The sequence below is a fragment of the Aedes aegypti genome, chromosome 1 (assembly GCF_002204515.2).
Source record: "Aedes aegypti strain LVP_AGWG chromosome 1, AaegL5.0 Primary Assembly, whole genome shotgun sequence".
Classification (NCBI taxonomy): Eukaryota; Metazoa; Arthropoda; class Insecta; order Diptera; family Culicidae; genus Aedes; species Aedes aegypti.
Genome location: NC_035107.1, coordinates 16,499,155 through 16,525,496, shown reverse-complemented (window position 1 = coordinate 16,525,496; position 26,342 = coordinate 16,499,155). Strand labels below are relative to the sequence as shown.

At 42.4% G+C, this 26,342-nt stretch overlaps 2 protein-coding genes across 3 annotated transcripts; one reads left to right on the top strand and one right to left on the bottom strand.

Moving 5' to 3' along the window:
* Positions 1-975: 975 nt before the first annotated feature.
* LOC5574716 (DNA polymerase subunit gamma-2, mitochondrial) lies at positions 976-24,490 on the top strand. Of its 2 annotated transcripts, none has more exons than XR_002499171.1 (3): positions 976-1,109; positions 1,175-2,483; positions 24,187-24,412. XR_002499171.1 is itself a non-coding variant. In XM_001655250.2 (3 exons), the coding sequence occupies exons 2-3, from the start codon at positions 1,736-1,738 to the stop codon at positions 24,474-24,476; spliced, it is 1,038 nt and encodes a 345-aa protein (XP_001655300.2). In that variant the 5' UTR covers positions 977-1,105; positions 1,175-1,735; the 3' UTR covers positions 24,477-24,490. The 2 variants fall into 2 exon arrangements, 1 of the variants encoding a protein (XP_001655300.2); XM_001655250.2 differs by having other exon boundaries at positions 977-1,105; positions 24,187-24,490.
* On the bottom strand, positions 24,433-26,292 carry LOC5574719 (origin recognition complex subunit 5). The gene is made up of 2 exons (XM_021839028.1): positions 25,536-26,292; positions 24,433-25,323 (listed from the first exon to the last, which is right to left on the bottom strand). Exons 1-2 carry the CDS (start codon positions 26,174-26,176, stop codon positions 24,516-24,518), a joined length of 1,449 nt encoding a protein of 482 aa, XP_021694720.1. The 5' UTR covers positions 26,177-26,292; the 3' UTR covers positions 24,433-24,515.
* Between the last annotated feature and the right edge of the window lie 50 nt (positions 26,293-26,342).

Genomic DNA, 26,342 nt, shown 5'->3' with positions numbered 1-26,342 from the left:
CTAATATTTCCGCAATATTCCTAGAATGGTATTTAAACTTCCAGAATTATCACAAAAAATCCGACATTTCCGATAGGGAAAGTTCCTACAGGAATTCCGGAATTCGATAGGAAATCTGAGATGTCAGAGTTTACAAGTAAAATTCCAAATTACATTATAAATATCTGAATTCCTACCGACATCCTAAAATTCCTAGAAAATAACATAATTATCGTAATGCCAGAATTCACCCGGATATTACAAATTGCTACTGCCGGTAATCTTACCGGAATCTCAGCATTGGTGGGGCGAATGTTTTCGTAACCTCAGAATTCCTAAGCAAAACTCAAAATACCTTCCGAAATATCAAAACTCATATCGTTTTCCCATGATTTTTACTCAAAAGTAAATTGTTCCATTCAATTCCGCAATCTCAAAGCATGTGTAGCAACCTCTGAAGCTAACTACCAGTAGTTTTGTAGTAAATGCTACCTTTATTCATAGCAATGCGTTGTTTGTAGTATGTTCGAAAGGTGTAGAACGGAAAATGACACAAACATGTTCCACTCGTGTTCCACATATAGCGTTTACTACCGAGAATGTAGTAAACTCAACTTTACTACATTTTATTCATACGGCCCATTATTCTTCTACGGTTTATTATTTCTATCCAGCTTTTTAAAAGCGCTATTATGGCTGCTGCAAACGGCCTCGCTTTCTGATAGGGATAAGTCGATTTGACGTTTGGCTTGGGTAGTTTTATATTGAACGGACCCAAGCCAAACGTCATATCGACTGATCCCTACCAGAAAGCAAGCCTATTTGCGGCAGCCATTAGCGCTCGAGAAAAGCTGGATTGTTTGTCGAACAGCACTCTAGATTTTTTCAGTGCACAGGGTAGTGGCTCACATCTTATGGGATCCAGAAAGTTTGTTTGCTTTATGAACACGCCTGTTGTGGAACATATGTTCAAATCGCAAAACAAAAACAAAATCAAAACGTCAACTCGCGAGCATAAACTCTGTGCGTGATGCAACATATCTGCATGTTTTCTTGCGAACCAGTAGTGTTCAGTTCTTTTTTGTCCTGTGCGCTGCACTACCTGGTAAATTGCGGCAATCAATCCGTAGGTATTGAAATTCTAACGGTCCACGACTTCCAGTTATTCACAAGACTTGTTTGTGCCTTTCGTCAGATCGAGAAACTCGGCGTTTGTAATGTTCAGGCACATATTCACTCTGGGCCCGCGATCGATTTCCGCTATCACAGTCAGGAGCAGAAGAGCGCTTTCGTCCACTGCAAAACCGGTCTCCGCCCCAGTCACCTCCGACGATCGTCCCAATTTGGACGTAAAACACCTCAAACACCCGACCAAGGTTCCCCAGCAACCGCACAAATCCGACATCGATCGACGGCAGGAACCGGTGCCTCGAATCTCGGTGGACGACCAAACGGTGCAGCTTCTGGAACGCCTTTCGCTGGTAGATTTGGACAGCAAGGAAGCGCACCGGACGCTGGAGGATTCGATCGAGTTCGCCTCGCGGATCCTGGCGATCGATACGGACGGGGTGGAACCGCTTTATACAGTGCTGGAAAAACAGAAGCTAGCCCTACGGGAGGACGTTGTCTCGGATGGGAACCTACAAGAGGATGTGCTGAGCAACGCCCGGATCACCGAGGAGGAATACTTTGTGGCACCTCCAGGAAACATTCCGCTGGAGCAGGATTCCAGCGGGAATAAGCATAAGCAGTAGAGATGGCGAGGTTCCAACAGCTTTTGGAATCTTGTAGGAATAGTAAATTCTTAGGATTAGAGTTGGGGGGGATGCTGAAGTTAACGCCAATTGGGAGGATGCTGAGAAATAATCTGAGGGACGAATTCCGACGCGGGGAAGCAGGCATGGCTGTGTATGAGGGAAGCAGCGGAATTTCGCTTGGGGAGAATCTTCGGTTCGTACGGGAGACTTTTGCGACAGATCTCCCCTTCGGGATTGTCACTGAGAAGCGCTTTGAGAACCAGACGATTCCCCTCGGTGAGAATTGTGAGTTACGCTTGGACCATGGAACGTGGCTGTCGTGTTCGTACTTTGTGAATCCAACGACCAGCACGGAGTTCATGTACAAACTGCAACGGCAGCGGAAGATTTGGTGGATGCGTTATGCTTGCGATCCCGGACGGTATTTGATTTCGGATTTACGTCAGGACGCGGACAGTAAAGTGCAATCGGTTGCAATAAAGGCGCGTTTTGCGGAGGAGGAAGTAGCGCTGGAACAACTAGAGCTTATTCCCGGAAGTGTGATGCGCGAACAGATGGATGATTTCCAGGTGAAAGTTGGCAAATCTAGTCGGAAAATCACGCCAAATGTTTTGCGGATCAGGCAGTGTGCGGAGCTAGCCACGCTGGAAGTTATTCTGGATGCGTTCGAGAGCGCCGGAACGGACAGCGTGCGGATACATCGCAAGTTGGCGCCGTATAAGTGCGGAATCGTGTGTGTTTCAGATGGTGAGTATTTTTATTGAAAACTAGGTTTTACGGTTCAATGGGAAGTTACCTACAACGATAACCCTTATTTTGTATATGATGTGAGCAAACAATGACTTCACAAAAAGCTCACCACCAACTGGAGTGATGGATCTCTGTAAGAATTGATCAATGCAAGAATTATTTGTGAGATTCCTGGACAATTTTCTGGAACAAACGCTAGAGGAATACTTTTTTTTTTATATTAAGGCACTCCGTGCTCGTGGCCACTACTGTGCCGGAATCAGTTTTATCTGTATCTTCCTTACCGATACAGTTCTATTTTTAACTAATCTCTATTTACATTTGCTTTCACTCTCTTCTGCTCTTTTGCTCTCACACCGAGCAGGTAGGAGAGTGCTCTGCTGTTGGTCCAATCGATTTCCATAAGCCATAGTCCGTTGCTCTTTTGCGGTGGTTCGTTTTGCCGTTTTCCTGAGTCGTTTGAGGCTAGCTACCTGCGAAGTGGGTCAATTTGTCTCAGTCACCATCTGATACTGACGGAGGATGGATGTGCTCCCCTATGCACGGTCCTCCGTGCGGCGTCTTCTGGTGGCTGGACGGTTTATTTTTTGGAGGGGCTGGGAATTGAATCCATGATCTTCCGCTTATGAAGCGAAAGCGTAACCTCAAGGCTACGGACCCCCCTTAGAGGAATACTTGCGAAAGTTAAAAAAAGAATTCAAGGTACTCCTTGAGCACCACTTGCGGAAATTCTTCTTTCCTGAATTCCATAAAGGATTCTTGGAGTAATCTGCTGGTGAAACTAATAGAAGAATCCTAAAAAGCAATTATAAAAACATACTTGGAAGGTTTTTTGAAAGAATACCAAAATTCTTAAAAACATACCTAAATCTTAGGAAAAATTCATGAAGAAATTCCAACAAGTAGATATTACATTACACTTTTGAAAATATCTAGTGAACTTAGTGAAGAAATTGTTAGTGATTTCAATTAAAATTTCTTGTAGAAATCTATAGAGGATTTTATGAATCAATTTGGTCGGAGTTCAGACAGACTACAGATGACGTTTTGGAGATTTTTCCTATGTTATTCATCTGTATCAGGTTGTATCATCAAATAGATAAGTTCCATCATTACTGCAAATATTTTGATATTTTGAATGCCGGGGTACGTTTTTCTCAAACCATTAAAAAGCACTGTCTGTCATACATCATTTTTAAAATGAATCGTGAAACTGTTTTTAGTCGAATAAAAATATGGAGAAATTTTTGTAAAAGAACAGAATAATATCCATCCATCTGGGAAAAGCGGGAAATTCCCGGGAATTCTAACTGACCGGGAAAAAAATACGAGAAACCCCTGGGGAATTGTATACCACACCAGGAAAAAAATGTTTTTAATCGAGTATATCGGCTCTCCATTAAGAAAACTCGCACTTCGTGTCATGACTAACTTTTGATGAATTGATGGAATTTTGATGGAAGCCGCACGAAACCATGGGCTACCTACAATGATTACCAATTGGATTCATCAAATGCTCAAAACCGACATCTCTTCTCGACATTGCGTCAAGCAGCGATTCGAAAATTGAGTGTTTGCGGATGCCCTCAAGGGGGAGTCTTGTCACCATTTTTGTGGAATCTCGTAGCAGATACGCTATTGAGGCAACTCAATAATTGCGGTTTTCCAACTTATGGATTTGCCGACGACTATCTAGCTTTGATAATTGGTATGTGCATAAGCACCCTATTCGACCTGATGCAAAGTGCTCTTCAGGTAGTCGAGAGTTGGTGTCGCCAATATGGCCTTTCGGTTAACCCGAATAAAACATCTATTGTTCTTTTTACGGAAAGACGAAACCGCGATGGAATTCGACCTTTACGTCTTTTTGGCACTGAGATTAATGTAACCGATCAGGTAAAGTATGTCGGAGTCATTCTAGATTCCAAACTTTCTTGGACACCTCACATTGATTTCATAGTCAAAAAAGCTTGCATGGCCTTCGGTCAATGCCGGCGAACCTTTGGTAAAACTTGGGGCCTCAAACCCAAATATATCAAATGGATTTACACAACAGTTGTTCGACCAATATTGGCATATGGATGTCTTGTGTGGTGGCAAAAGGGCGAAGTGAGAACAATCCAATCAAAATTGGGCCATCTCCAAAGGATGTGCTTGATGGCGATGTCTGGTGCGTTCTCTACAACTCCCACAGCAGCGCTTGAGGCCTTTTTCGACGTTGCGCCACTACACATATATCTAAAACAAGAAGCACTTTCTTGCTCTTACCGTTTATGGGTACTGGATCTACTGGAGAAAAATCCAGTGAATCGTAGATCTTTTGGTGAATTGGGACAAAATTATCCTTGCTCCAAGTGAACTCACAATTGCTTGTCACTTTCCTTACAGGACAATACAATTCCCTTACAATTCCCTTCACGAGAAGAGTGGACGTCTGGCTATTTGGAAAGAAGTATATCAAACAATATAGTATGTTACACTGATGGCTCCCTTCTTGAATGTAGAGCTGGTGCAGGAGTATATTCTCGTGAGCTAAGGCTGAATCAGTTTTACTCACTTGGTAGAAACTGCACCGTTTTTCAGGCGGAAATATTTGCCCTTATGTGTGGAGTGCAATCAGCACTTCAACAGCGTGTAATGGGTAAAGTCATATACTTCTGTTCAGATAGTCAGGCTGCTATAAAAGCTCTCGCTTCGGCCAACTCAAGGTCGAAGCTTGTTATCGCATGTCGAACTCAAATTGAGGAACTGAATTCAGTCAACTCTGTAAACCTTGTATGGGTACCTGGCCATTCTTCCATCGCTGGAAATGAATTGGCTGATGAGCTAGCTCGCGATGGAGCATCGCATCACTTCATTGGCCCTGAGCCGGCTATTCCAATTTCGAAGTGCTTTGGGCCGTGTACCGTAAGAGCGCCATTCATCACTCGTTGAATTATGTTGAAAGAACTGAACAAATGTTCGCAATAAAACTTATCAACATGAATTAACATATCAAAAAGGATTGTATTAGAGTGAAATTCATATGATTTTATATTATATATTTTTTTAAAAATATTTTTTCAGGCTGTTTAAAGTTGAACACATGAGTTTAACAAAGGTTTTATAATGTCAGCTTGAGGAATGATTCTTAGCTGCCATGGTTTATTATGTTGTCGTATTGTAGTAAAAAGATAACAACCAGCTAGTGAAATTGAAATAATTCCAACTAGTGCTCTATAGAGGACCTCATACTCAGGATGCGTTTTATCATGGGTTTTGGGCAAAAAGCTATGTAAAATGTAAAAAAACTATTTTCGTCAGAATTTAACATTAAACTTTTCCATTTGTGAAACTATGTTCTAAATTTAAATGCATGGTGCAGACTTTTTCATATAATTTCAAAATCGCTGAATTTGTTTTGAAAGTGAAATCAGATATCAAAGCATTTTATCGAACATCTGGAAAATATTAAGTCGCAAGATCATGATCATTGAAAAATCCTGGAGTTGGAAAACTGATTTTGAATTGACACTCTGGAATAAACTCTTATCTAAAAGTAATTCAACGAGTTTCTGAAGAAATTGTTAAAGAAAAATATAAACAAAATTCATGAATAATTCCTGATGGCGAAATTTGGAGAAATTCGTGGAGAAGAAACCTAGAGAAATTTGTTAAGACTTCTTAAAAAACATCTTTAGGAATTTTTGGAGATGTTTCCGAGAAATTCTTAAAAAGTATTATTAGTGGACTCAAACATTACATACATTGTAAAATAAACATTTTTTTTTATTTTATGATTGGTAGATAATTATAAATTGTATTTTAGTTGGTCATTTATCAATCATTGTAAACAAAATTGTTTTTTCCTGAAACTTCTTCAAGCATTTCACTAGGAATTCAACCAGTCATAGCTTTAGGTATTTCGCCAGCTTTTTTAATATTTTCACAAATTCTCCTTTAAGAACTTTTGTTTAACATTTTACTAGTGCTTTATCAAAAAACTCTTTAAAATATTTTTTACTAGCTCCTTCGAAAAAAATATGTTGCCTTGCCCGAATTATAAAATAAACAAAAATTTTTCTCCAATAATTCTTCCATTATTCTTCGAGAATGCCTCAAAAACAATTCCAGAAAAACTGCATAGAATTCTTGAAGAAATTCTACTTTCAATTTTTTTTACCATCAATTTCATCAGGCCCAGATAGCCGTAGCGGTAAACGCGCAGCTATTCAGTAAGACCAAGCTGAGGGTCGTGGGTTCGAATCCCACCGGTCGAGGATCTTTTCGGGTTGGAAATTTTCTCGACTTCCCAGGGCATAGAGTATCTTCGTACCTGCCACACGATATACGCATGCAAAAATGGTCATTGGCACAGTAAGCTCTCAGTTAATAACTGTGGAAGTGCTCATAAGAACACTAAGCTGAGAAGCAGGCTCTGTCCCAGTGAGGACGTAATACCAGAAAGAATAGAATAGAATTCATCAGAAATGGTGTCTGGTTTTATTTGGAATAGACACAAACCGTAGTAAAAATCTCAAATTTGTGTATTTGAACCCCCAGAAGCTACAGTGAAAGTGTGAGCGAAATCCATCGAGTCTAATTTTAATTTAGCCAGGAAAATCTGTTGGTGGAATCCGATTTTTCTACTAAACTATACATTATAATCAATGTGTTCTTATAGAAAGGTAGAATTCTCGTATATCGGTCAACTTCACTAATAAAAGAAAAATCGAATTCACAAATTTTCAGCTTCAAAATTTGCTTCTTCTCTTTGGAAGCATGATGATGACTGTCGTTCGTCACGAGGTCCAACCGCAATTCAGTTCTCTATGCATCCAGGTATGCATCCCATGGGTTGATCACAAACAATTTAGAAGCTTTGAACATGGAAATCGATAGCATAGCTCATGGATTTCATCATAACAATCTCATTGCGCAAATCAAGGAATCGACCAACTTGAACATGATGATTATGACACAAGATAACCATAAGCAAAACACACTGAATCCGTGTTGGAGTGATGATCTATGCGTCCATAGGTTAACACATACGAATCTGAAAAGAAAGCTTCGGGAACTTATGTGGAAAAAATATGGAATCCCTGTTGTCGGTTGATGAATCAATCCATGAAGCAAAACACAGGAATTTAATGTGTAACACACACGAAGTTTGCAAGAAAATCATAGCAAATCGATATGGACGTTCATGAATCGATCCATAATTTTAAACACTCAGATCGAGCGTGTGGATTTTTATCAGTGTTTTATACCTAGGTAGCGAATAAACTGAAATGCTAGTTCCGCCGGGATAAAATGGGCAAATGTTTTTTTTTAACTTGTTTTGCATTTTTCCAATTAGTTGTGGAGTCTTCAAGAAAAAAAAAACATTTTCTCGGTTTTCTCATACCTACAAATTTCAAGTTTTTATCAAATGAATTGGTGTAACGAGGAATTTTATGCCATATAACTGATAGAATAGTTCCAAGAGCACCTCGAGCAGTTATAAACTAAATTTAGCGGAAATCTGCGCACTTTGGCGTAATTTCTCAAAAATGTTGCATAAAATTATTGATAGTGAGATTTGTATGGAAATATCAGGCAGATTCTACCAGATTTGCTGGTGAAATCCTGAAGAAATTAAAAACTGCTATTCCAGGGAAAACCGTTTAGGATTTTTTTTTCACGAATCTTCCAATATAAACTCTAACAAAAACTCATGTGTCAGAATATCTGATGTAATTTTATAAGAAGTTTCTGCATAAATGCCTGGAATTTCTCCAAGGTTACTGATACTCGCCTCGAACGACTCGAAATCGCTTGCCGCTTCAGAACGCGTTCGGAAAAACGAGAGCAAAGCATTATTCCCGAATGAGTGAACCGATAGCATCGTCGGGAGGCTTGTGAGAGCCTTCTGCGGGAAGAGTGTTTGCGCGATTTGCGGCTCAGTCTGGCTCGATTCTAACAACTCTTCGGGGAATGTTGCGATCGGCAGCAATGCAAGCAGCAATGACGGCTCACTGCGAGTTTTGGCTAACGCTCGCCGCGAGTCGTTGGGGACCGGCTCGTAAGAGCTTGGAAAGTAAATTGTTGCTGCCGTGGAATGAAGGATGTGTAACAAATTGATCAAAACCATATAGCGTTGCTGGTGCGAATGCTGGTTTGTGAATAAACGTGCGGGATTACGCCTAGTCGGATTTGGTGTCTTCACCGCACTTGTTCAACATGAGATGACAATTAAGTACGGTGAGGAAACCAAACCGATACGATTCTGCAATTTTATCAACTCCGCACGCTATGTCTGAGCCGTTAAATAATAAAAAAAATCGAACGAACATCGGGTTTTTTCTCGCTAGCGCACAGTGTTTAAGTTGTATTTTTATAATCGGAAGGTTTTAAAATATTTCAACGGTAAAATTTTGTTTTTTTTTTACTTTTTAGCGATTTTTCATACTAAAACCCATTGTAATCCCATGTTTAGACGCATTTCAGCCCATATAAAATTTATGGAAAAAAATTCACCGATTGTTGGGAACCAAATGAAGGGTCCATAATAGGAAATGTCAAATTTGTAAACATTCCTATTATGGACCCCGGGAGGGTCCATAATAGGCATTCGGACAACAGTTTTTCAAATGTATATTTCGCGGGAAAAGTATGATTATAAACATTGAACTTGTTGTTAGACTCCACAGAACGTATATGCGTCTGAGATATCATTCCAAAAAAGCGTCAAGAATGAATTTCAGTTACTAATTGGTCCATCACTAGCATTGAATCCCTATTATATGCGTCAAAAATGGTATTTCCTTGATTATTATAATATGTCTTATAATAATTACATTTATTATAATTATAATTAAATAAACTAGTATGAAAATAAAATAAATGAGGGGTAGGAGAGGGAACCAATGTAAACCAACCACTGTAGCAACCTCGATAGCAATCATGTTGACTCTTTATTAACCAGCGTTTTTGAGACTCCTACACTGTACTATGGCATTTGTTACAAATTTTAATTTTAATTTCGGCTATATTTACAATTTCGGCTATCATTTTACAATATACCCTCACTCATTGTTTGATCATTTTACACTTAGGATAAACCGTAACGCAGCCAGGATTTTATTGCAAGCCGTTCTATTTGAAGATCGAAAAGGACAGCAAGTTTTGAAGATTATATCTCGCTTCACATTAAATCGTTCGGCATACGACCGTTTGGCATAATGGTCATTTTCCATAATGAGTTATTAAATCACCACCAGATCAAAATTATTTGGTCGGTGTTCAGACAGACTGGACCAAGTGTTTTTTTTTAATGTTTCAGGAAAACGTACCCCAGGCAAGTGATATATCTAAATATTTGCATAATTTGCAGTGATAATGGAACTTAATTATTTGATGCCACATATTTATCGAAAAAACGTCGTAAAAATCAGAATTGATGAAGTCCTGAACGTATCTTTAGAAGGCCAAAATATCATTTAGTCGGGTTTGTCTGAACACCGACCATTTCTGCTGCAATTTTAATAATTAACACACTTTTTCAATGCGGTTTACCGATATTGCACCCAGTGCTACGCAAACATTTCTGACGAGATTTCAAGCGATGTGTATTTTCGGAGATTTGTCGAGCACAAGTCGGTACCAACAACTGCCGAGCTCCTCATAGGTAATGATTTAACTAAACCAAATTGAAAATAAAAACACACTTAGAAACAACCAATGTTTAAAACTGTTCACTTTAAACGCAAATTTTTAAGGAATCCTTGATGGTTTCAAATACCGGTCTGGTGGAGGATTTTCCGGGTTGTTTTTTTTGCTTTGAATGAAATTTTAGTCTAGCCATATTAAAAAATGAAATTTAACAACAAAACTTACCTAAATATTTTACAACAAAGAATAGTCTGTGTTTGACAGAAGGCAAAGTATATAATTGAACAGTAAAAGACGGACCGCCAAAATTATTGCAACATAAAGAAACTTTAAACAGTGAATGTGTTGTTAAAAATCATTGGAGTAGCTGAAGTTATCGGTTTCTTTCATTTAGTTTGTTCTGCTAATATGCTGGACAGGTAAATTTGTTAGACTTTTCAGAATTCAGATTCAGGATAATTCAGATTAAAACCTTAACAGCTTCCATAACTATAATTACGAGGACAGTTTACACGTAGAAAAATAGTTTACCTAAATGTTGAGTCTACTTTGTCCAAAATTAAGTATATCGATGATACTTTCAACCCAAAATCTCTCGGTATTCTCTTTCTTCCATACGTGTGTTGTAAAATAGAGAAAGAGCTGCATCTACCCAATGGGAATACTTTGGCCCAATAACCCAAATTTGAGTAAAACAAACTTTTCTCAAGCTTAGATTGTAAAAACTCAATTTTGCAATTTTAACACAATATTGAGTAGATTTTTCTAAGAGTAATAAAGGCAAACTACTTAGTGGGGATCTTGGAAAGTTACTACACTTTTTTTTATTAAATTTATGAAAGGGATTATTAGAGTATGTTTAAGAGAAAAAAAACTACTAATTTAACTTAAACACACTAGTTTTTTTCTATTGGAAAGTTAGCCATAACTGAGTAATTGGGCTCAACTACGGAAATGCGTTGAAACAACCCAAAATTAAGTTGAATCCCGTCCCCTTGTACTTTGCTACAACAGCGCTGCTTGAAGGAATAGTTGATTTTTGAAAGAAGTCAAATAATGAAAAACTTATTGTAATATTTTCCTAATTTTCGGTAATCGCGATACATACTAAATAATCCATAGCACACCTTAGATAATTCAAGAGAATAGAATTGAGAGATAATGTATATTTTTTGCATCAATTCATTCCAAAACAATCCTGAAATCGTCAGTGAAGTTCAAGAGAAACGTGGATATGAATTCCACCTAAAAAAAAAACCTATTTTTAGACTCTTTATTCGAAACGACTGTTACGCCAAATGACCTGTATTCCAATCGGCTTCATGCCATTTGGCCATATGCCAAACGACATCAGGCCAAATGACTCACCACCAATTTTGAGAATGTACTCTATATCTATGGAATAGTCCATTTTACGAGATGTTTTTGAACACCTGTAGGTGAATTCCGGCGCACATTTTCTTCGAAGAGAAGAAATTTTCATAATTTTCCATAATACACCAGCAAGAAAATTTTCTTTTCTTCGAAGAAAATACGCACCGGAATTCGCCTACTGATCGCTTATTTTATGAATGAAATTTTGAAAGAAGGCGGTGTCGTAACGTTTGAAAGTAACAGCAATATCATCAGTGTTGTCGCTTTGTAAAATGGACTATACAGTGAACCGATCGGTTTCGAAGAAAAACGGCGGTAACGAATTTTTATTACATTCGACGGTACCGGTTGTTCAAATCAATATAAGGGCCAATTCGTGAATTTCACAACGCTGAAAGGGATGGGAGTATCCCAGGTCGTTGGCGTGAGAGGCTTGTTTTCTAACCATTACACCAGGTCCGTCCCCTTACCACCCCCAATTGTCACTGCTATAAGTGTATAAATAAACCAATTTTTGTGGAACTGTTGCTGATTAAAATTTTCAAAATAAAAACGATCTCACCTGCCGCTTTATTTCCCGGTCGATGCGTGGTTTGATACAACTGTATTGCATAAAGTACAACAGCGAGACTACTGATCAGTTAAATGTCGAAGAAATTGATCGAAAAATCTATCTTCAAGATATAACAAAATTTACCATAAAATGTGTTGTTCTGTTATAAAAATTTCATCCCATTTTTACACTAACAAATTTATAGCATATTATACAGACATCATGGTTGACTTCTTATTTAACGCCTCAAATCTATCACCATTCGAACGCCCAGCTCAATGTGCCGCATCGCAGTGAACGCTCGTCGCGAGTGGTAAATTGCACTCCTGACAAACGGAACTCTTCCATAAGGAGTCATCGGATAGATCGGGCATAGTAAAAATCGAGCAATAACGAGCAGCACGCTGAGTGACGCATGTTCGGTTCGCAAACAGCGGTAGCTCAAAGAGCAGCGAGAGAATGTGGAAGATGCAAAAAACAGAATGATGGTTTCCCTTTCGCGAGAGAGAAGCTCTTGCGTACGAAAAGAGAACCGGTATCTTGTGGTACTTCTCCATCTCCGACGATGGAGCAACACAGCGATTTTCGCTTCGTTGTGATGATACGCAACCTTGAATTTCTCAAACACTTTTACCAAATAAAATTAATAGAAGTTTCTCAGAAAATATCTCAAGTTCATCTCGGAAATGCTCTTCCGAAGAAAGTCGTTGTAATGCCTATCATGCCTATAAATCTATCAGTTATATGGCATAAAAATCCTCGTTAGTTAGGTGTTACACCAATTAATTTGATAAAACCTCATTACGATGTTACGCCAATTTACTCGGTCCATGGCTGTGCCCCTCCTACTTCTATTTTGGTCCACGCACTCCAGATCTTGTTGCACCTGATCAAGCCACCTCGCTCGCTGTGCTCCCGCCTTCTTGTGCCAACCGGATTCGACGCGAACACCATCTTTGCAGGATTGTTGTCCGGTAGTCTTGCAACATGCCCTGCCCAGCGCACCCGTCCGGCTTTCGCAACCTTCTGGATACTGGATTCGCCGTAGAGCCTAGCGAGCTCGTGGTTCATTCTCCGCCGCCACACACCGTTCTCCTGCACTCCGCCAAAGATGGTCATAAGCACCCTTCGTTCGAACACTCCAAGTGCTTACAGGTCCGCTTCCAGCATGGTCCATGCTTCATGTCCATAGAAGACCATCGGTCTTTTAAGCGTTTTATACATGGTTCATTTGGTGCGGGGGTGTATCTTTCTCGACCGCAGCTTCTTCTGGAGCCCATAGTAGGCGTGACTTTCACTGATCATGTGTCTCCATTTTTCACGACTAACGTTGTTATCAGCCGTTAACAAGGATCCGAGGTAGACGAACTCATCACCCACCTCAAAAGTATCCCCGTCTATCGTAACACTGCTTCCTAGGCGGGCTCTGTCGCGCTCGGTTCCGCCTCTCGTGCTTTGTTTTTGACACATTCACCACTTTTGTCGCTTCACGTTTCAGGCAGGTGTACAGGTCTGCCACCGTTCCAAACGTTCTGCCGACAATATCCATATCATCAGCGAAGCAAACAAATTGGCTAGATCTTGTGAAAATCGTACTTCGATTATTGAACCCGGCTCTCCACATGACACCTTCTAGCGCGATGTTGAACAGCAGGCACGAACGTTCATCACCCTGTCGAAGATGCCGGGATTCGAACGAACTGGAATGTTCGTCCGAAATCTTCACGCTATTCTGCACACCGTCCATCGTTGCTCTTATTAGTCTTGTGAGCTTCCCGGGAAAGCTGTACTTACTCGTCCATGATTTTCCACAGCTCTTCGCGGTCGATGCTATCATAAGCCGCTTTAAAATTGATGAACAGGTGATTCGTTGGGACTCGGTATTCACGGCATTTCTGGAGGATTTGCCGAACAGTGAAAATTTGGTCCGTCGTCAAGCGGCCGTTGATGAAACCAGCTTGATAACTTCCCACAAACTCATTTGCTATTGGTGATAGACGACGGAAGATAATCTGGGATAGCACTTTGTAGGCGGCATGATAGTTTTCACATTTCAGTTTGTCGCCCTTCTTGTAGATGGGGCATATGACCCCTTGCTTCCACTCCGCCGGCAGCTGTTCCGTTTCCCAGATTTTGACAATCAGCCGGTGCAGGCAGGCTAACAACCTTTCCGGACCCATTTTGATGAGTTCGGCTCCAATACCTTCCTTACCAGCGGCCTTGTTATTCTTGAGCTGGTTGATGGCATCCTTAACTTCCCTCAATGTGGGGACAGGTTCGTTTCCTTCATCCGCCGCGCTAACGTAGTTACTTCCGCCGCTGTCGTGACCCCAACACATTTCGACTCGCGGCACGAAGCTTTTTCGGGATGCGTTAAGCTTCTCGTAGAACTTTCGCGTTTCTTGTGAACGATGCAGCTGTTCCATTTCTTCACATTCCGCTTCTTCCAGGCGGCGCTTTTTTGTCCAGGAATAGGCGGGTTCGCTGCTTTCTTTTCTTTTTATATTGCTCCACGTTTTGTCGCGTTCCTTACTGTAGTATGGCAACCCGCGCTGCATCCTTCTCCTCCAAAACCTGCCTGCATTCTTCGTCGAACCAATCGTTACATGTCCTCCTTTCCACGTACCCGACGATGCTCTCGGCTGCGTTGTTGATGGCTGCTTTTATGTTGCTCCAGCAGTCCTCAAGAGGGTCTTCTTCATGGCGGAAGAGGGCGACAACGCTACCACGAGATGCTGCGCGTATGCGGTGGCGACGGTCGGTACATTATTGATGACGGATAGTTTTGGGCGCAGATAGATAGTGATCCGAGTCACTGTTAGCGCCACGATAGGTTCTGGCGTCGGTTATATCGGCGATGTGCCCTCCATCGATCAAAACGTGGTCGATTTGTCATTCCGTCTGCTGTGGTGATTTCCAGGTGTATCGATTCTGGAGGCTGTGCTGTTGGCGGTTGCTACGTCATAGGCGTTGACACACTGAAGTGAGAGAAAAGAATATTACCTTGAATGTGTATACCTTGTTTTTGTTTTGATTTTTTTTTCTTTGTAACACTTTTTCCAATGCGAGAATAAACACGTTTCTTTAAAGTTAAAAGTGATTTTCGTAATTCCTACGCGGTAACAGTTCCCTGCGGTGGTTCATTCTGTTGCTGGTTGTTTCCTGTTTCAACAGGTTATTTGGCCCAGTTTCGGAATTGCGGAATCGTTTCGGTTCGTCGGTGAAAACGCGAGTTTTTCTGGTTGTTGTTTGGCGTCCCCGGCTGGTGCAAAAGCGGTGAGGTGGAATCGTCACCCACGAAAGTTGCTGGATGTGAGCAGGATGGCCGATGTTGGGAAGTTCTCGATTGTCAAGCTCGGGAACAGCAACTATGGTACCTGGAAGTTCTAAATGGAAATGTTTCTGACCAGAGAGGAGCTTTGGCATACGGTGGACGAAATTAAGCCGGAACCGGAGACGGATGCTTGGCGGAAGGCGGACAAGAAGGCCAGGGCCACGATCGGGTTATGTGTCGAGCAGAGCCAATACCCTCTCATCAAAGACTGTACGACGGCAAGAGCGGTATGGGATGCGCTAAAAGCGTATCACGAAAAAAACAATAACATCCCAGCTATCGTTGTTAATCCGACTTTGTGATTCAAAGCTCGGGGAATCCGGTGATGTGGAGAAGCATCTACTGGAAATGGATACACTGTTCGACAAGTTGGAAAATGCTGGCCTAGATCTGGAGGAAAAGCTGAAAATCGCCATGGTACTGCGAAGTATGCCGGAGTCGTACCATTTTCTGGCTTCGGCTCTGGAGGCTCGGCCGGACGATGATATCACCATGGAGCTGGTTCGTTCGAAACTGATGGATGAGTATCATAAGCGGCTGGAGCGGTCCGGCAAATCGTCGTTGAAGGAGCAGGTCCTCAAGACACAGAAAGGAAGCACTGAAAAAGTTTGCTTTTTCTGTAAGAAACCTGGCCACTTCAAACGGGACTGCATGAAGTGGCAGGCTCATGTGAATGCTAGTGAGGGCGAGCCTTCCGGGAGCAAAACGGCTGGTAAGAATCAGCAAGCGAAAGCGAAGGCGAACCAGGCGACGAACAAAGATGAAGCTGCTGCGGTGTTTTTGGTGAAAGAAAAAAGTGAATCCACAAGTTTGGCAAAAAGAAAATGTGTTTGGACTGTAGACAGTGGTGCATCGTGTCATATGACCGGCGACGAGCGTTTTTTCGAGGATTTGGTGAAGTCGTCCAATGTACAGGTATCAATGGCCAACGGAAACACAGCACCGTCTGGCGATATTGGCAGTGGTAGTGTCAAAGGTGTCACGGGAGCAGGGAACTCGATCAAGATAGAGCTCGGAAAGGTTCTCTACGTGCCTGACTTGGACAGTGGGCTACTGTCTGTCAGCAAAATAGCGGATAACGGCTACAGTGTTTTGTTCAAGCGTGACAGTGTCGAGGTAATCGACTCGGCGAGCAAGGTCATAGCTCTGGGTGGACGAAATGGAGACTTGTACGAGTTGAAGCAATCTGAGTGTGGAGCGATGGTGAAATCGAGCAACCATTCCACCAATTGCCAGCATACGTGGCACCGCCGGCTCGGGCACCGACACCATTCAGTGTTCGACAGGATCAAGAAAGAGCAGCTTGTGATGGGCATGAAGTTAGTCGATTGCGGTGCGAGAATCGAGTGCGAGCAATGCCTCGAGGGTAAAATGGCGCGTTTACCGTTCCCGCAACAATCTGTACGGAAAACCACACAGCCATTGGACTTGATACACACAGACTTGTGTGGTCCTATGAGCAATACGACGGTCGGAGGTCGGAAGTATTTCATCACGCTAATGGATGATTTCAGCAGGTATCTTGTCTTGTACCTGTTGAAGGATAAGTCTCAGGCGAAGGATTGCATCAAGAGCTATGTGCGGTTGGTGGAAAACAAGTTCGGAAGGAAGCCGCGCATCATTCGTTCCGATCGCGGCGGCGAGTTCCTCAACAAGGAGCTGAAGCAATTCTACTTGGACGAGGGGATTGAAATGCAGCTGACGGCGGGTTACTCGCCGGAACAGAATGGTGTTGCCGAGCGGCGTAATCGGTATTTACAAGAAATGGCAAAGTGCATGCTTCTCGACGCCGGTTTAGGGAAGCAGTATTGGGGAAAAGCAGTAGCAACAGCTGCATACATCCAGAACCGATTGCCGAGCCGCGCAGTGCACAAAACTCCATTCGAGCTGTGGAATGGCCAGAAACCGGATGTCAGCCATCTGAAGGTGTTTGGCTGTGTAGCTTTCGTTCATATCCCTGACGCAAAGCGAGGTAAAATGGAAAGCAAGGCGAAAAAGCTCATCTTCGTTGGTTATGATTGCGGATCAAAGGCCTACCGGTTTCTAAACAAGCAGACAAACCAGATTACCGTTAGCCGGGATGCTAAGTTCCTGGAGTTAGGCTCACAGCTTCAGGAGGAGCGACTACCGGAACAAGTGGAGGAACCATTGCTTGAGTTGGCGGCATTACCGGAGGTGGAGTTGGACGTTTCGCATCATCAAGCGGACATCGATGGGGGGCCATCAGGAAGTGGCGCTGATGTGAGTCTACTAGAAGAGCCGACGTTTCATGGTTTAGATGACACGGGTACAACCGATGAGGAATTTTTCGATCCGGATGAAGTGAATGCAAGCACTGAAGAACCAAGGAGATCGCGGCGGCCAAATGCCGGAGTGCTGCCGAAGCGTATGGAGAATTACATTGTCGGCGTGGCACGACTGAATGAGAGTGAACCAAGGAACTACAAGGAGGCGATCAGCAGTGTCAACAAAACGCAGTGGATAAGTGCTATGAATGTAGAGTACCATTCCCTTCTATCTAGACGTACCTGGACACTGGTGCCGTTACCTGCTGGACGACAAGCGATTGGATCTAAGTGGGTGTTTAAGGAAAAGAAGGATTCGCTTGGGCAGACCGTGAGGTTCAAAGCGAGGTTGGTTGCCCAAGGGTTTGCATAGCGATTTGGTGTGGACTACGGGGAAGTATTTGCGCCAGTGGCTATGCAGCCAACCCTGAGAGTTCTTCTAACTGTGGCGGGACACCGGAAGTATTGAGTACGCCACTTGGACGTGAAAAACGCCTATTTGAATGGTCGCTTACAGGAGGAGATATATATGCGGCAGCCGCCCGGATACTCGGAACCGGGCAAGGAGAAGCTTGTCTGTAGACTGCAGCGAAGCCTCTACGGACTCAAACAAGCGGCAAGGATTTGGAATGGCACAGTTAAGGAGATCTTATTTGAAGCTGGCTTTTGCCAATCGGAGTCGGATGCTTGCTTGTATTCGAAACAGCTGAAAAGCGGAGAGTGGATGTACGTGCTCCTGCACGTTGATGATATGATAGTGGCGACTAAGGAGGACCAGGAAATAACACGGCTGGAAAATACTCTGCGGAAGAAGATCGATATCACATCTCTCGGCGAGGTAAGTCATTTCCTCGGCATCAAAGTCAGGAAAGATGATCGTGGAGTATTCTGTCTAAGCCAAGGAGCGTTCATTCGTGAGATAGCTTCCCGTTTTGGGCTTGATAAGGCCAAGCAATCCAAGTATCCACTTGATGTCGGTTATTGGAAGCAGAAAAGCGAGGTTTTACCAGATTATGAGCAGTACCACAGCCTAGTCGGGGCGCTCCTGTATGTGTCAACAAATACGCGACCAGATATTTCGGCGGCGGTCTCAATACTAAGCCGAAAGAGCAGCTGTCCCACACAACAGGATTGGGTGGAACTCAAGCGGGTAGTTCGATATCTACTTGGGACGGAAAACTACGAACTTAGATTGGATGGTGGCGAAGCAAAAGGGCTACCACTCAGCGGATACAGTGACGCCGATTGGGCCGGGGATTCACAGGACAGGAAGTCTACCAGTGGTTTCCTATTTCAAGTCGGACAGGCAACGGTTAGTTGGGCGAGTCGAAAGCAGAACTGTGTGGCGACTTCCACAATGGAGGCCGAATATATTGCACTCTCCGAGGCGTCATCGGAAGCAGTTTGGCTACGCAGGCTGTTGGGTGAACTCGGCGAGGTGCCGCAGGAAGCCACCATAATACACGAGGACAATCGCAGCTGTATCGATTTTGTATCGCTAGAGCGGCAGAATAAGCGGAGTAAGCATATTGATACTAAATTGCATCATGCTAAGGATCTGTGTGCAAAAGAGGTCATTCAGCTGAAATACTGCCCTACCGAGAATATGGTCGACGATCTTTTCACAAAACCGTTGGGGCCTACAAAGATCAGCCAGTTCGCGATGAATCTCGGGCTCGTCAAGAAGGAGTAAGGAGACAGTTCAGTGCTCAGCGAGGAGGAGTGTTGGCGGTTGCTACGTCATAGGCGCTGACACACTGAAGTGAGAGAAAAGAATATTACCTTGAATGTGTATACCTTGTTTTTGTTTTGATTTTTTTTTTCTTTGTAACACTTTTTCCAATGCGAGAATAAACACGTTTCTTTAAAGTTAAAAGTGATTTTCGTAATTCCTACGCGGTAACAGTTCCCTGCGGTGGTTCATTCTGTTGCTGGTTGTTTCCTGTTTCAACATGTGCTGGAAGTAGGTGCTGCGCATAGCCATGTTCTTGGAGGCGGCAAAATCTATCAGTCGTAGGCCGTTCTCGTTCGTCAGCCGGTGGGCGCTGAACTTTCCAATCGTCGGTCTGAACTCCTCCTTCTGGCCAACCTGAGCGTTCAAATCTTCTATGATGATCTTGACGCCTTGGCTTGGGCAGTGGTCGTACTCGCGTTCGAGCTGCGCGTAAAAAGCGTAGTTTATTTGTGCTCATCAAATATCCTTTCACAATTGAGATGTGATAGACATTGGTTGATGTGTCACACTGTCCCAACTGGGCACAACTCGTTTTATAAAGTCTATTACCCTATTAGGACTACCTTGCCAAATTTCCAAGGGCTCTAATAACCCTTTTCCAAATGTTGACATTCTTTTATTAACCCGTAGGCTACGGGGCTGACAACCAAAATTCAAATTGCTCGTATTTGAGCATAACTCCATATTTTTCAGTGAAATTTCGAGGATTGCTTCACTAATAGTTGTAGTTTCATGAGTGAGGGGAAAGTATAGATTCAGAGTATTGTGGACAAAGTTATTCCAGAACATCTCTGGGTCAGGTAGGGTAAAAATCACATAAACTTCCTCTTAGAACTCATTTATCGTTTGGAAACGAAATGTTTTCATTCAAAAAGTTAATAGACCCGTTATTTGTAATAAGTTACGATGCTGCAGGATATAAAGAAAAAATAAAATTAACCTAGCATAATGCTAAGGCCTCCAAAACATTCTGAAGTTTTGACCATAATCTACACAGGTTCATAAATTATTTTAAGCGAGTGATGTTCACTTTTAGTGGTTTACAGCACTCATTTAGCCTTAACAGACGTGTTCCCAAATTTTGACAAGATATTGGATATTGGAAGTCATCCAAATTAACCTGGAGTTCAGGTCATTTTAATCTACTAGAGTTTATACTCACCCAATTTCCGTAAAACCTTCTCGTTTCTATCCATAAAGCTCTATATGACTCGGAAAGTATACTGCTATAAATATTGAACATCTTAAGGTCTACAGAACATACTGAAGATGTGGGCATATCTCCGTTGAAGTTTAAAAAATGTTTTCGAGCTTGTTGATTGATCTATGGGGACGTCCATAAACCACGTGGACATTTATGGGGTGAGGGGGGGGGGGGGTGTTTGGCCGATGACCACGGTCCATACATATTTTAAATTTTTTGTGTGGACAAATAATCACGGGGGTAAGAGGGAGGGCTGGTATCCCTTGAAAAATGGCCACGTGGTTAATGGACAGCCCCTATGCACTTTAAACCACTCTGATGAAAAGATTTACAATATCTACTGGATCTACTGGTACTGTTCACCACTCGTTTTCAACATCTGATATCGCTGAATATCTAAGGACATCTGCAAAGCTTTTGAAATGTGATTAGGATGTTTATTCTTCTTTCTGACGTTACGTCCCAATATTGACAGAATCTGTTTCTCAGCTTAGTATTGCTATGAGAACTTTCACAGTTATTTACTGGGATCTTTCTTTGGATCACATCCTTGAAATATGAACACTTTCTTTGAAAAACAGATGATTGAAAACCGATTAAAAGTTGACATATGACCTTGAATTTAAATTTAATAAATAGTTATTTTGAATATTAAAAAATAATTTGGGTCTCGCAAGAATAATGGAAAACCATCATAATTTGAAAGTAACAATGCATTTTGCACTATTTCTCAACCTTGTTAACGGCGAAAAAAACAGCTCGCTGTGAGGTATTCGTTTCAGCGTGCTTGTTACATGGTCGGCGGTCCGCAGATCCTCTGTTGAGAAGTATGGCTCTAGAGGAACTATAAGAATAAATGTTATAAACAAGTGAAAAACAGTACCAGAGATATTTTTTTAACTTTAACGGTGATTGGTAATCAAGTATGGATATATTGAAAACATTTTGTTTGAATAATAAGTCAAGCTGCATATAGAAATTGATAATTACAACTTCAGTATGTTCTGTAGACCTTAAGATGTTCAATGTTCAGAGCAGTACAGTTTCCGAGTCATATAGAGCTTTATGGATAGGAACGAGAAGGTTTCACGGGAATTGGGTGAGTATAAACTGTAGTAGATTTGATAGATCAAAATGACCTGAACTCCAGGTTGATTTGGATGACTTCCAATATCCAATATCTTGACAAAATTTGTGAACACGTCTGAAACATTTTTTTTAAACTCTAATGGAAATTTGCGATCAAGTATGGATATATTGAATACATTTTTTTTTTAAAGAAGACACTGACGCGTTAATGCTTCCAGTGGGCATTATGCCCTTTGAAGGAAGCACCACACTAGACAACGGACTAGCATGCAACGCCCAGTGGCACTGTCCGAAAACATTCCTCACGAAAAGTTTTCCGGACTGCAGCGGGAATCGAACCGACACTCCCTAGCACGATGCGGCTAAATGCCTGGTGACACTAACCGCACGGCTACGAAGCCCACATTTTGTTTGAATAATAAGTCAAGCTGCATATAGAAATTGATACCCACAACTTCAGTATGTTCAATATTCATAGCAGTACATTTTCCGAGTCATATAAAACCTTATGGATAGGAACGAGAAGGTTTCACGGGAATTGGGTGATGATAAACTGTAGTAGATTTTATAGATCAAAATGACCTGAACTCCAGGTTAATTTGGATGACTTCTAATATCCAATATCTTGTCAAAATTTGTGAACACGTCTGTTAAGGCTAAATGAGTGCTGTAAACCACTAAAAGTGAACATCACTCGCTTCAAATAATTTATGAACCTGTGTAGATTATGGTCAAAACTTCAGAATGTTTTGGAGGCCTTGGCATTATGCTAGGTTAATTTTATTTTTTCCTAATATCCTGCAGCATCGTAACGGGTCTATTAACTTTTTGAATGAAAACATTTCGTTTCCAAACGATAAATGAGTTCTAAGAGGAAGTTTATGTGATTTTTACCCTACCTGACCCAGAGATGTTCTGGAATAACTTTGTCCACAATACTCTGAATCTATACTTTCCCCTCACTCATAAAACTACAACTATTAGTGAAGCAATCCTCAAAATTTCACTGAAAAATATGAAGTTATGCTCAAATACGATCAATTTGAATTTTGGTTGTCAGCCTCGTAGCCTACGGGTTAAGCAATGCTCCGCAGTTGCAGAGTAAATGCTCAGTAGTTTCGTTTTCATTTTGACAAAACCACATTCTTCTTCTTTCTGGCGTTACGTCTTGCCTGCTTCTCAGATTAGTGTTCTTATGAGCACTTCCACAGTTACTAACTGAGAGCTTTCTTTGTCGATTGACCATTCTTGCATGTGTATATCGTGTGGCAGGTACGAAGATACTCTATGCCCTGGGAAAAGATCCTGGACCAGCGGGATTTGAACCCACAACCCTCAGCAATGCTGAATAGCTGCGCGTTTACCGCTACGGCTATCTGGGCCCCTAAAAACGACATTCAGAGGATTCGATTTTTCCTACCTTTTAAGATGATACCTACTTGGGCAGTGACCGGTCATCAGGCCAGTTATTGCTGTGTGCGTTTTTAACGCAAATATCAAATGCGGGAACACCAAACGCGGTAAGATTTTCAACAAGGAAGGCGAAGTCAAAAATTGAAATTCTTTGCTAGGTTGGCGGTGATATGAAGCATGGTTGCTAAGTATCCTTTGGTTACTTTGTGGTGCCGCATTTGAAGCTCAGTTATGCTGGATTTGCACGTCAAACGCAAACAGCAGTACCCTAAGATTTCCTTTATTAAGATTCAATATTTTAGCGGTGCCGTGTTATTTATGTGGCCCTGGAAACCAGTGAATTCGGCACCGCTCAAGCGTCAAAATGCATCAATGCACGAGTTCACCAATTTGACGTTTGAGCGGTGCCGAATTCATTCGTTACCATGGTCACGTAAATAACACGGCACCACTCAAACGTCAAATAATGAACTCGTGCATTGATCCATGGACCAATGCACGAGTTCACTAATTTGACGTTTGAGCGGTGCCGAATTCACTGGTTACTATGGCCACATAAATAACACGGCACCGCTCAAACGTCAAATAGTGAACTCGTGCACTGGTCCATAGTGAACACGTGCCCTGGCTTTTGTTAGACTGGGTTTTATGAATATTTTTGCTTGCTTGGATGTATCCGTGACGTTCCAATTGGATTCTACCATGGACATTTCCCAATTTTTCAGTTTCATCCTGCATCCGAACTTAACTGTTACTAACATGGTGAAAGTAATCTTTGAAAGATTTATATGCAGCTAACTTCAAGCGAAATCCCAAATGAATTCTCGTGGTTTTTGTACAGAAATTTTCTAAGGAATATTGAGAAATGAAGAAGGAATCTATTTAACAATCTTTCGAAATATTCATAAATATAGCATTGCGTCATTCTAAAATGACTTAATTGATTTTGTAAATTTCTCGAAATAATTTTGAAGGAATATGATGGAGCAATACTCTAAGAATTTTTTGTAATTGACTTTGTTTCTTTATAGAAAGTCTGTTAATTCAAATATCAACTTCCTTTATTTTCTTCAAACAGATGCCACTCAATTAGAAGAGCTCCGCGACCTGGCTAAGCATCTGAGCAACGTTTTGCGAAAAGCCAACATCACAACCTTGGATTGCTCAACCCAAAATGGAACTAGCGAACGATCCCTCAACAAGCAACTCCGACACTTGGACTCCATAGCTGTTCCTTACACTTTACTTCTACGTGATCAAAGCCTACAGAATGGTCTGTTTCAACTGCGCTCCCGTGACACGACCCTAAACGAAACTATCCATATTTCAGACTTGCCGAACTATTTATTGAAGATCATAACCAGCTAACAACTAAGACAAAACATTCCTTCTTTATCTACATATGAACTAAAAGAAATCGCACAAATACTGCCTCACATTAAACCCGACCATCTTTCCGATGTGCGTGATGAAGTCCATCCCGACTGTGCACTGGAGCCGTGCACTTCCATCCATAATGCTTCCCTCGCCTGACGCGAATATGAGGAACTTCAGATGAATAAGAGTCGAGATTTGCGCCAACAGATGACAGTTCAGTCCGACCTTCTCGTCCAGTATGGCATAGAAGATGGCCAGCAGCCGGTCGATGGTGAACGACTTCGGGCCCAACTGGGTGGCCATCTTCTCCGATACCTTCGCCTTGGCATTGACCGACTGCAGTCGCTTCTTCTGCTTGCCGTGATTCTTCATAAACAGTCGCTTGTCCTCCTTGGCGGCGTTATGACTGGCCAGGTAGGCAGCTATGAGCAGGTACTTCGCGTAGAACGGCAATTCTAGATTTCGAGCAAGCCGCTTCATAGTTTGCACTTGCTCTAACGATTCGGACGATTCCTGCTGAGTGGGACGAAGCAACTCCTGGTTCACGCTTCCCATTCGCATGTAGATTGTGCTTAGGGCCAGCTTCATCGTTTTGAAGATGTGTCTCCACAGTTTGGTCACGTCATCCGGGGCGATTGACCCGTCCAGCACCGGTTCGCAGTATTTTTGGAAACATTCGAACGACACAAGCTGCAGTTCCTTGAGATCGCGGCACACCTTGAAGAACACATTCAGGAACATGTTTAGGTAGTTGTCGTAGAACTCTGTGGGCAGCTCCATCAGCACATTGATCCGTTTGTCGATCTCTTCCTCGGATATTGGCGCTTGCGTTGTAGATCTGAAATTGGAATCATGATTAGAGATAGGCGTTACCGACCCCTGCCAACTTGAAAGATGATAGCGACTGACATTTTTCTATGGAAATTTTATTTTTTGGGAATTACAAGCATTACAGTTCGTGTTACTGTATGCTTTTTTTCAAGAAATTCATCAGAAACTAAAATAGCGGCCAACTCTAAGAACAGACCAGCTACCAGCCCTGCAACTTACTCTTCCAACATCTGCTCCAAGTTGATCCGTATCTCTTCTCGCACCTTTTCGAATCCTCCCTTCATGATCGCGGTAATGTCCTTCTTGCTGTACTCCGCAACAAAAACCTTGATCACCGGCGACAGCCCAGTTCGGACAAAGTACTTCTCGAAGGGCAAATCCGACACCAGCACCACGGAAAGGTTCAGCCCACAGACCTCCGGCAGTCGCAACAGCATCGGCAGCACATTGTGGTCCATGTCACGAATCCTCTCGGCATTCTCCACCACGACCACATAGCTCAGCTCTTCGTCCAGCAGATGGGATAGATGCCCGACAAAGTCACGCATACAATCGGCACTGGCCACCGAAGCATACCCGTTGTCCGCACTGGGAACGTGGTCGGTCAGCCGGTTCAAAATCGTCTCGAACAGGATTTTGTTCGTGTAGCACTCGATGGCGTTCAGGAAGGCGCACTTGGTGTCCTCCAGGTGATGAGAGAGGAACTCTCGCAAGATCGAGGTCTTGCCGGTGGAAGTGTGCCCGTACAGGTAAACTGCGGGCGGGAAAGGATCACCGTCCCCGTAGAAGCGATACAGCTGGCGAATCACGTCCTCTCGACAGGGGAAGCGGTCACTTATTTGCTTTACCGTTTGTTCCATGATTTTTGAATTAATAGTTTAGATATGATGCACAACACTATGCTACTTTATGCTCGTTATGCTTTGTTGTGATCTGTGTTTCGCGCCATAGTTTGTACCGCAGAAACTCAACTCAACGTGCCGCTAGAATGGAACGAACATATGTTCCACATAACGTCATCGCCGC

Coding starts and splice junctions, on each gene's coding strand:
- LOC5574716 (XM_001655250.2), top strand. CDS start 1,736: ATGGCGAGGTTCCAACAGCTTTTGGAATCTTGTAGGAATAGTAAATTC. Junction 2,484..24,186: donor AATCGTGTGTGTTTCAGATG/GTGAGTATTTTT, acceptor TTCTTCAAACAG/ATGCCACTCAATTAGAAGAG.
- LOC5574719 (XM_021839028.1), bottom strand. CDS start 26,176: ATGGAACAAACGGTAAAGCAAATAAGTGACCGCTTCCCCTGTCGAGAG. Junction 25,324..25,535: donor TTGGAGCAGATGTTGGAAGA/GTAAGTTGCAGG, acceptor TTCCAATTTCAG/ATCTACAACGCAAGCGCCAA.